The sequence below is a fragment of the Oncorhynchus clarkii genome, chromosome 9, assembly GCF_045791955.1.
Source record: "Oncorhynchus clarkii lewisi isolate Uvic-CL-2024 chromosome 9, UVic_Ocla_1.0, whole genome shotgun sequence".
Lineage (NCBI taxonomy): Eukaryota > Metazoa > Chordata > Actinopteri > Salmoniformes > Salmonidae > Oncorhynchus > Oncorhynchus clarkii.
Genome location: NC_092155.1, coordinates 76,697,980 through 76,709,834, shown reverse-complemented (window position 1 = coordinate 76,709,834; position 11,855 = coordinate 76,697,980). Strand labels below are relative to the sequence as shown.

Below are 11,855 nucleotides of genomic sequence, written 5' to 3'. Positions count from 1 at the left end.
TGATCCGTTTAAAAATAACATTTATACTTGTGGACCTATGGAAATATATTTGTGCATGTGGACGTCGTGGCGTTCCAATCCATTATGATGCAGGGTTACAGTATAATAGGCTATAAAAAAAGTGTTTTGAAGACAATATTAATGGAAGAACAGGTTTGTTATTATGTACTGCTTTTAAATGTGTATACAATATTTCTGTTCTCCATAGATTTCGTGATGCGCAACGCGTGCGTAAAACCAGACCGAGCCGACCTACACAGCAGCCAACAAGGCACTTCACGACTGCCTGTGTTTAACTCTGAACAAACATGCGTGCTGAACGACGTGCTTCCCTCTATACTTATGTGATATAATACCTTTTAGAAGACGTTGAAGATGGAGAATATATCTATCGCGAACACCCGCAGCGGAGCTCCGGTTGTGTGTAACGAATCCATGGACTACTATTATCTGAGCACGACTAACCGGACAGATCTGAACTGCACGCCGCAATCAGAGTTATACTTTTATGCCGACCTCTACGTGGTCCTGCCGGTGATATATTCGGTGATATGTGCCGTGGGGTTAACGGGGAACACGGCGGTTATCTACGTTATCCTCAAAGCGCCCAAAATGAAAACCGTGACCAATATGTTTATCCTAAACTTGGCGATAGCCGACGACCTGTTTACTCTGGTACTACCCATCAACATCGCCGAGCACCTGCTCCACTACTGGCCCTTTGGAGAGGTGCTGTGTAAGGTCATCCTGAGCATAGACCACTATAACATCTTCTCCAGTATCTACTTCCTGACGGTCATGAGTGTGGACCGTTATCTGGTCGTACTGGCGACGGTGCGTTCCAAGCGCATGCCCTACCGTACCTACCGCGCAGCGAAGATAGTGAGCCTGTGCGTCTGGATCCTCGTGATTCTAATCGTAATGCCGTTCACGGTATTCGCTGGGGTCTACATCAGTCCGGACGACTCGGACAGGAAAAGCTGCGTCCTCAGCTTCCCGAGCCCGGAGAGTTTGTGGTTCAAGGCGAGCAGGATATACACCCTGATCCTCGGCTTCGCCATCCCGGTGTCGACCATCTGTATTCTCTACACCATGATGCTGTACAAACTACGGAACATGCGCCTCAACTCCAACGCCAAGGCGCTGGACAAGGCTAAAAAGAAAGTAACTATTATGGTGTTTATAGTCTTAGCGGTGTGTCTGTTCTGTTGGACCCCGTTTCACCTCAGCACCATAGTGGCTCTCACCACCGACCTGAGGACCACTCCGCTGCTCATCGGGTTGTCCTACTTTATCACCAGCCTCAGCTACGCCAACTCTTGTCTGAACCCTTTTCTTTATGCCTTTCTGGATGACAGCTTCAGGAAGGCTTTCAAGAAGATGCTAGAATGTATACCGGCAGGAATGTAGTAGCCTACAGTGATTTAGCGGCTAGTGGATACATGTTTTAAGATAGTATGTTAATATTGATATCAATCAAAACAAACTATGATTATATTATTTATGTATGCTTGAATCAGTGTTAGGTGCTGTTCATTGTTGCCATAGTATGACTTAAATATTTATCATGGTGTAAATGATATGGGAAAACGCATTTCTATTCCGGCAAGCCTGCCCTACTCATGAATTGGGGTGGGGGATATTATGAAGGTTCTTCTCCTTATGGCACTTTTTTTTTTCATGGACTTTTGTCTCCCTCTTCTGAGAGGGCAGGTAGCCTACACTGTAGTGACGCCAAGGGCCTTCGAAATCAGGGCCGTAACATATGGGAAGTCCTCTACAATGACCACACTGACTCAAGACAATGACGTAGCTTGTACACTTTGCTGTAAATACAATAATAAGGCCTGTGTCATTGTCAACTATAGTCAGTGGTGTCAAATAATGCATAGTCATAATGTATCCAGGCTAATCTACATGATCGAAAATATGATAACTCATTCTACATTTCCTCAAGTCTATGTTATGGAGAATAATAATTACAACATATTTCCGTGCTCAAGTATTAATTTGTGTTGACACGACACACTTTGAAAATAACTTTTAGCTTTTCCGATGCCAAGAGAGTCCTGGTACCTAAATCACAGCTACTGTAGCACTTCTATACTGTATCATCCAAACATAAATACATTGATTTTTTTTATATATATATATATATCTGCTGACAAATAAAATATAAGCAAATAAACTGTGTGTTTTATTTTGTAGGATGGCAATATAGGCTCTCTTTCATAATGGACCTTACAGAGCATATGAGCCTACATCATTCTGCTGCTGTGTGCTACCAGCTAAATGCATCAATACCAAATAAACCGAATGTGATATATAGGCGATGTCTAATTTCATTTTGTTTTTTAAATGGCTGTATTTATCTTTACTTATTCATTGGATATGATGTGTCATACAATAATGATGTGCTGACTGTCACATACCCTTAAATACAACAACAAACATATATATATATATAGTAACTATGTTCAAGTACATATTACATATTAAAATAAATAAACAATCAAGTCCAATAAATTGTGCTAATCTAAATACCTTCAGAGCCGAGTTGGGCCAATGTTTAGAATTTAGACATTTAGAATTTAGAGTTTGGAATTTAGAAATTTGGAATTTAGAATTTAGAGTTTAGAATTAGTTCTATTTCCAGACATTCAGTTAAATAGCCATTTATTAAACAATATAAATAATATCATTTTCCATTATTTAAATATTTCCCCCATCTAATGTTAATTGGGATCTAACATGGCCGCCGTAGAATGTTGGAGTGTCATGTAAAATGCATCATAATGCAGAAACACCAAAGTTCCGACTCTGTAAATACATGTGTCTGGACGTCTCCCTTATGACGCTGGGTTGATTTAGAAATGACCACTAATCCCCGCCCGGTATCTGTACTATGTACTGTACTGTACTGTGGTGGTATATCTGAAAGACCATAACAGGTGTAACAGATAGTAAAACACGTACTCTCCTCCCACCTGCTCATCATACAACGGTGTGAAAACAGAGAGAAGCTTGTTTATCGTTTGAAACATTATTCAGTTGTACAGATAACTGGTTTATATCTCTCTCTCACGCACGCACGCACACACACACACACACACACACACACACACACACACACACACACACACACACACACACACTGTCGTAAAAGTGACACAGAGGAGGGAGAGGAAGAGTGGGACGGAGTGATGTTTCAGTCATGTTACATGTAGGTCACAAAATAAACCTCCTCGAGTGTTAGCAGTGACGTCTACGGGACGTGTGACAGTAAAACATATTGATGAACATAACAGTCACGGTTTACACTTAGAATGAGGAATTTTTATTTTTTATTTAATTTTGACCTTTATTTTAACTAGGCAAGTCAGTTAAGAACAAATTCTTATTTTCAATGACGGCTTACGAACAGTGGAGTTAACGGCCTTGTTCAGTGGTAGAACGACAGATTTTTAACCTTGTCAACTCGGGGATTCGAGCTTTCAACCTTTTTGGTTACTTGTCCAACGCTACCTGCCGCCCCTACACTCTAACCACTAGGCTACCTGCCGCCCCTACACTCTAACCACTAGGCTACCTGCCACTTCTACACTCTAACCACTAGGCTACCTGCCGCCCCTACACTCTAACCACGAGGCTACCTGCCGCCCCTACACTCTAACCACGAGGCTACCTGCCACCCCTACACTCTAACCACTAGGCCACCTGCCACCCCTACACTCTAACCACTAGGCTACCTGCTCTAACCACTAGGCTACCTGCCGCCCCTACACTCTAACCACTAGGCTACCTGCCGCCCCTACACTCTAACCACTAGGCTACCTGCCGCCCCTACACTCTAACCACTAGGCTACCTGCCGCCCCTACACTCTAACCACTAGGCTACCTGCTCTAACCACTAGGCTACCTGCCGCCCCTACACTCTAACCACTAGGCTACCTGCCGCCCCTACACTCTAACCACTAGGCTACCTGCCGCCCCTACACTCTAACCACTAGTCTACCTGCCGCCCCCTACACTCTAACCACTAGGCTACCTGCCGCCCCTACACTCTAACCACTAGGCTACCTGCCTCCCCTACACTCTAACCACTAGGCTACCTGCCGCCCCTACACTCTAACCACTAGGCTACCTGCCTCCCCTACACTCTAACCACTAGGCTACCTGCCGCCCCTACACTCTAACCACTAGGCTACCTGCCGCCCCTACACTCTAACCACTAGGCTACCTGCCACCCCTACACTCTAACCACTAGGCCACCTGCCACCCCTACACTCTAACCACTAGGCTACCTGCTCTAACCACTAGGCTACCTGCCGCCCCTACACTCTAACCACGAGGCTACCTGCCGCCCCTACACTCTAACCACGAGGCTACCTGCCACCCCTACACTCTAACCACTAGGCCACCTGCCACCCCTACACTCTAACCACTAGGCTACCTGCTCTAACCACTAGGCTACCTGCCGCCCCTACACTCTAACCACTAGGCTACCTGCCGCCCCTACACTCTAACCACTAGGCTACCTGCCGCCCCTACACTCTAACCACTAGGCTACCTGCCGCCCCTACACTCTAACCACTAGGCTACCTGCTCTAACCACTAGGCTACCTGCCGCCCCTACACTCTAACCACTAGGCTACCTGCCGCCCCTACACTCTAACCACTAGGCTACCTGCCGCCCCTACACTCTAACCACTAGTCTACCTGCCGCCCCCTACACTCTAACCACTAGGCTACCTGCCGCCCCTACACTCTAACCACTAGGCTACCTGCCTCCCCTACACTCTAACCACTAGGCTACCTGCCGCCCCTACACTCTAACCACTAGGCTACCTGCCTCCCCTACACACTAACCACTAGGCTACCTGCCGCCCCTACACTCTAACCACTAGGCTACCTGCCTCCCCTACACTCTAACCACTAGGCTACCTGCCGCCCCTACACTCTAACCACTAGGCTACCTGCCTCCCCTACACTCTAACCACTAGGCTACCTGCCTCCCCTACACTCTAACCACTAGGCTACCTGCCGTCCCTACACTCTAACCACTAGGCTACCTGCCACCCCTACACTCTAACCACTAGGCTACCTGCCTCCCCTACACTCTAACCACTAGGCTACCTGCCTCCCCTACACTCTAACCACTAGGCTACCTGCCGCCCCTACACTCTAACCACTAGGCTACCTGCCGCCTCTACACTCTAACCACTAGTCTACCTGCCGCCCCTACACTCTAACCACTAGGCTACCTGCCGCCCCTACACTCTAACCACTAGGCTACCTGCCGCCCCTACACTCTAACCACTAGGCTACCCTAACGCCCCAAATGGCTCAACTCAACTGTTTGTAGTAGCAAAAAGTATTTGGGTGTCCGGGGTTCAAAAAGTCATACAGTAGAAAGAAGTTTTAAAAACAACAACCTGCACTTCACTAAAATATTATTTAAGTTTTAATTCATGTTTTTTTTTAGCAGCAAAGGTGAGAGCAAACTGAGGTATTTCGGCCACGGCCTTTGTTAGCGTTTCATTAGTTTTCACAGGCATATAGAGGAAGAGCCCCACCCACTGGCTAATATAGGGAACTACGGTTGATCTGATGGATTTACATTATTAGAGCAACTTTATTCAGGCACATGACTTATATCCATTATCTCATTATAAATAGGCCCTACATATTTAATTAAATGATTAGGTCTCAGTCTGTCCTGTCTATTTCCAACTTGAATATACACACATAGAACAATGTTAAGTAATACAGTCCCCTTCCTCACAGAGAGATACATTGACTGGAGTCAGGTCCCAAATGCTGCCATATTCCCTATGGGTTCGGTCTAAAGTAGTGCACTACATAGGGGATAGGTCCCGGGTCTAAAGTAGTGCACTACATAGGGGATAGGTCCCGGGTCTAAAGTAGTGCACTATATAGGGAATAGGGCCCTGGTCTAAAATAGTGCACCACATAGGGGATAGGGTGCCATTTGGAACAGGGACTCTGGTCACTCTTGCTCCTATCTCCCTCAAGATACAGGGTCTCTCCTGCTCCTATCTCCCTAAATATACAGGGTCTCTCTTGCTCTTATCTCCCTCTAGATACATTGTCTCCCTTGCTCTAGATAAATGGTCTCCCTTGCTCTAGATAAATGGTCTCCCCTGCTCTTGATGAATTGACTCCCTTGCTCTAGATAAATTGTCTCCCTTGCTCTAGATAAATGGTCTCCCTTGCTCTAGATAAATGGTCTCCCCTGCTCTAGATGAATTGACTCCCTTGCTCTAGATAAATTGTCTCCCTTGCCCTAGATAAATGGTCTCCCTTGCCCTAGATAAATGGCCTCCCTTGCTCTAGATAAATGGTCTCCCTTGCCCTAGATAAATGGTATTCCTTGCCCTAGATAAATGGTTTCCCCTGCTCTAGATAAATAGTCTCCCTTGCTCTTGATAAAGGGTCGCCCCTGCTCTGGATAAATGGTCTCCCCTGCTCTAGATAAATGGTCTCCCTTGCTCAAGATACATTTTTGTCTAGAGCAGGGGAGTTCATGTATCAAAATCTCTAGATAAATGATCTCCCTTGCTTTAGTTACATGGTATCCAGTGCTTTATTTAAATTGCCTCACCTTCTCTAGATAAATGGTCTTCCCCGCTCTAGATAAATTGACTCCCTTGCTCTAGATAAATGGTCTCCCTTGCTCTAGATAAATGGTCTCCCTTGCTCTAGATAAATGGTCACACTTGCTCTAGATAAATGATCTCCCTTGTTCTAGATTAATGGTCACACTTGTTCTAGATAAATGGTCTCCCCTGCTCTAGATAAATGGTCTCCCCTGCTCTAGATAAATGGTCTCCCCTGCTCTAGATAAATGGTCTCCCTTGTTCTAGATACATGGTCTCCCATGTTCTAGAAATGATCTCTCTTGTTCTAGATAATTGGTCACACTTGTTCTTGATAAATGGTCTCCCTTGCTCTACATAAAGGGTCTCCTTTGATCTACATAAAGGGTCTCCCTTGCTCTACATAAAGGGGTTCCCTTGCTCTACATAAAGGGTCTCCCTTGCTCTACATAAACGGTCTCCCTTGCTCTACATAAACGGTCTCCCTTGCTCTAGATAAACGGTCTCCCTTGCTCTAGATAAACGGTCTCCCTTGCTCTAGATAAACGGTCTCCCTTGCTCTAGAATAACGGTCTCCCTTGCTCTAGATAAACGGTCTCCCCTTCTCTAGATAAACGGTCTCCCTTGCTCTAGATAAATGGTCTCCCTTGCTCTAGATAAATGGTCTCCCTTGCTCTAGATAAATGGTCTCCCTTGCTCTAGATAAATGGTCTCCCTTGCTCTAGGAAGGCCAAGGTCTGTGAGCTCCCCTCAGGGCATTCTAGTCTAACTGTATGATAGAGCCAAGTTAAAACAAGGACATGATTTAAAACATATAAATATAATATATTGATAGACCTTGGAACCTCTAATCCTGGCAATGTGACTGGTAAACTCATTTATGAGGCCAGTGCAATAGATTCTAATTTATGTTAAAACACTACAGTAGAGTTATTTGAGTTTGTCTTGGGAAGACAGTGACCACAGCATATTATGTTTACTGTTCTCAACTGTATGATTACTCTATATCCCTGAAGCATAACTTTTTGATCTGCTTGAGGTAGATGTTGTACAGCTATATGTACAGACCCGTTTTTATAGGGACAGAATACATACAGGCTAATGTTGAGTTCTATCCAGTAGAGTTATTTCTACCTATTTGTTATACACATAGAATAATTAACAGACGTATAATCTACTCTACCTTGTTCCATTCAGGAACACAGTTGGGGACAGGCCTTGTGGATATTAATTAGATATTACACTCAAAGATGAACTCACCATGATCTTTTTGAAGGCATCTTTAGTTATTTTATATTAACAACAAATAAATATATATATATATATATATATATATATATACAGTGGGGAGAACAAGTATTTGATACACTGCCGATTTTGCAGGTTTTCCTACTTACAAAGCATGTAGAGGTCTGTAAATTTTATCATAGGCACACTTCAACTGTGAGAGACGGAATTTAAAACAAAAATCCAGAATAAAATACTTATGTCATGCAATAAAATGCAAATTAATTACTTAAAAATCATTCAATGTGATCTTCTGGATTTTTGTTTTAGATTCTGTCTCTCACAGTTGAAGTGTGCCTATGATAAAATTTACAGACCTCTACATGCTTTGTAAGTAGGAAAACCTGCAAAATCGGCAGTGTATCAAATACTTGTTCTCCCCACTGTATATATACAGTGCCTTGCGAAAGTATTTGGCCCCCTTGAACTTTGCGACATTTTGCCACATTTCAGGCTTCAAACATAAAGATATAAAACAGTATTTTTTTGTGAAGAATCAACAACAAGTGGGACACAATCATGAAGTGGAATGAAATTTATTGGATATTTCAAACTTTTTTAACAAATCAAAAACTGAAAAATTGGGCGTGCAAAATTATTCAGCCCCCTTAAGTTAATACTTTGTAGCGCCACCTTTTGCTGCGATTACAGCTGTAAGTCGCTTGGGGTATGTCTCTATCAGTTTTGCACATCGAGAGACTGACATTTTTTCCCATTCCTCCTTGCAAAACAGCTCGAGCTCAGTGAGGTTGGATGGAGAGCATTTGTGAACAGCAGTTTTCAGTTCTTTCCACATATTCTCGATTGGATTCAGGTCTGGACTTTGACTTGGCCATTCTAACACCTGGATATGTTTATTTTTGAACCATTCCATTGTAGATTTTGCTTTATGTTTTGGATCATTGTCTTGTTGGAAGACAAATCTCCGTCCCAGTCTCAGGTCTTTTGCAGACTCCATCAGGTTTTCTTCCAGAATGGTCCTGTATTTGGCTCCATCCATCTTCCCATCAATTTTAACCATCTTCCCTGTCCCTGCTGAAGAAAAGCAGGCCCAAACCATGATGCTGCCACCACCATGTTTGACAGTGGGGATGGTATGTTCAAGGTGATGAGCTGTGTTGCTTTTACGCCAAACATAACGTTTTGCATTGTTGCCAAAAAGTTAAATTTTGGTTTCATCTGACCATAGCACCTTCTTTCACATGTTTGGTGTGTCTCCCAGGTGGCTTGTGGCAAACTTTAACCGACACTTTTTATGGATATCTTTAAGAAATGGCTTTCTTCTTGCCACTCTTCCATAAAGGCCAGATTTGTGCAATATACGACTGATTGTTGTCCTATGGACAGAGTCTCCCACCTCAGCTGTAGAGCTCTGCAGTTCATCCAGAGTGATCATGGGCCTCTTGGCTGCATCTCTGATCAGTCTTCTCCTTGTATGAGCTGAAAGTTTAGAGGGACGGCCAGGTCTTGGTAGATTTGCAGTGGTCTGATACTCCTTCCATTTCAATATTATCGCTTGCACAGTGCTCCTTGGGATGTTTAAAGCTTGGGAAATCTTTTTGTATCCAAATCCGGCTTTAAACTTCTTCACAACAGTATCTCGGACCTGCCTGGTGTGTTCCTTGTTCTTCATGATGCTCTCTGCGCTTTTAACGGACCTCTGAGACTATCACAGTGCAGGTGCATTTATACGGAGACTTGATTACACACAGGTGGATTGTATTTATCATCATTAGTCATTTAGGTCAACATTGGATCATTCAGAGATCCTCACTGAACTTCTGGAGAGAGTTTGCTGCACTGAAAGTAAAGGGGCTGAATAATTTTGCACGCCCAGTTTTTCAGTTTTTGATTTGTTAAAAAAGTTTGAAATATCCAATAAATGTCGTTCCACTTCATGATTGTGTCCCACTTGTTGTTGATTCTTCACAAAAAAATACAGTTTTATATCTTTATGTTTGAAGCCTGAAATGTGGCAAAAGGTTGCAAAGTTCAAGGGGGCCGAATACTTTTGCAAGGCACTGTATATATATATATATTACAATTGGTTGGTGACATTTTTACATAAATCGACTACAGTTCAACTTAGTTCCTCAAAGTACACATGACTACCACTATACAGCACAATGCAATGACCAACCATCAAATTACTACCACAATACAGTACAATACCACCACTATACAGAACACATTACTAACACTATACAGAACACATTACTAACAGAACATTACAACAACCAAACAGCACATTTCTACCACCATACAGTACTCAGTACTGCCACCATACAGTACTCAGTACTACCACCGTACATCACAGTACTACCACCATACAGTACTCAGTACTACCACCGTACATCATAGTACTACCACCATACAGTACTCAGTACTACCACCGTACATCACAGTACTACCACTATACAGTACCCAGTACCCAGCACTACCACTATACAGTACCCAGTACTACCACTATACAGTACCCAGCACTATCACTATACAGTTTCCAGTACTACCACTATACAGTACCAGCACTACCACTATACAGTACCAGCACTACCACCATACAGTACCCAGTACCCAGCACTACCACTATACAGTACAACCATTACACAGCATGATACTACCACTATACAGTACCAGCACTACCACTATACAGTACCAGCACTACCACCATACAGTACCAAGCACTACCACTATACAGTACCAGCGCTACCATTATACAGTACTCAGTACTACCACTATACAGTACCCAGCACTACCACCATACATTACCCAGTACCCAGTACTACCACTATACAGTATCAGCACTACCACTATACATTACCCAGTACCCAGTACTACCATTATACAGTACCAGCACTACCACTATACAGTACCCAGAACTATCACTATACAGTTTCCAGTACTACCACTATACAGTACCAGCACTACCACTATACAGTACCAGCACTACCACCATACAGTACCCAGTCCCCAGCACTACCACTATACAGTACTACCATTACACAGCATGGTACTGCCACTATACAGTCCCAGCACTACCACTATACAGTACCAGCACTACCACTATACAGTACCAGCGCTACCATTATACAGTACTCAGTACTACCACTATACAGTACTCAGTACTACCACTATACAGTACCCAGCATTACCACTATACATTATCCAGTACCCAGTACTACCACTATACAGTATCAGCACTACCACTATACATTACCCAGTACCCAGTACTATCATTATACAGTACCAGCACTACCACTATACAGTACCCAGTACTACCACTATACAGTACCCAGCACTATCACTATACAGTTTCCAGTACTACCACTATACAGTACCAGCACTACCACTATACAGTACCAGCACTACCACCATACAGTACCCAGTACCCAGCACTACCACTATACAGTACTACCATTACACAGCATGATACTACCACTATACAGTACCAGCACTACCACTATACAGTACCAGCACTACCACCATACAGTACCCAGCACTACCACTATACAGTACCAGCGCTACCATTATACAGTACTCAGTACTACCACTATACAGTACCCAGCACTACCACTATACATTACCCAGTTCCCAGTACTACCACTATACAGTATCAGCACTACCACTATACATTACCCAGTACCCAGTACTACCATTATACAGTACCAGCACTACCACTATACAGTTTCCAGTACTACCACTATACAGTACCAGCACTACCACTATACAGTACCAGCACTACCACCATACGGTACCCAGTACCCAGCACTACCACTATACAGCATCAGCACTACCACTATACATTACCCAGTACCCAGTACTACCATTATACAGTACTCAGTACTACCACTATACAGTACCCAGCATTACCACTATACATTACCCAGTAGCCAGTACTACCACTATACAGCATCAGCACTACCACTATACATTACCCAGTACCCAGTA

General features: G+C 43.6%; 1 protein-coding gene across 1 annotated transcript; it reads left to right on the top strand.

Moving 5' to 3' along the window:
- The first annotated feature begins 234 nt into the window (after nt 1-234).
- Nucleotides 235-2,117, top strand: LOC139417431 (neuropeptides B/W receptor type 2-like). Its single transcript, XM_071166714.1, has one exon. The coding sequence runs from the start codon at nt 376-378 to the stop codon at nt 1,408-1,410; it is 1,035 nt and encodes a 344-aa protein (XP_071022815.1). The 5' UTR covers nt 235-375; the 3' UTR covers nt 1,411-2,117.
- The last annotated feature ends 9,738 nt before the right edge of the window (nt 2,118-11,855 follow it).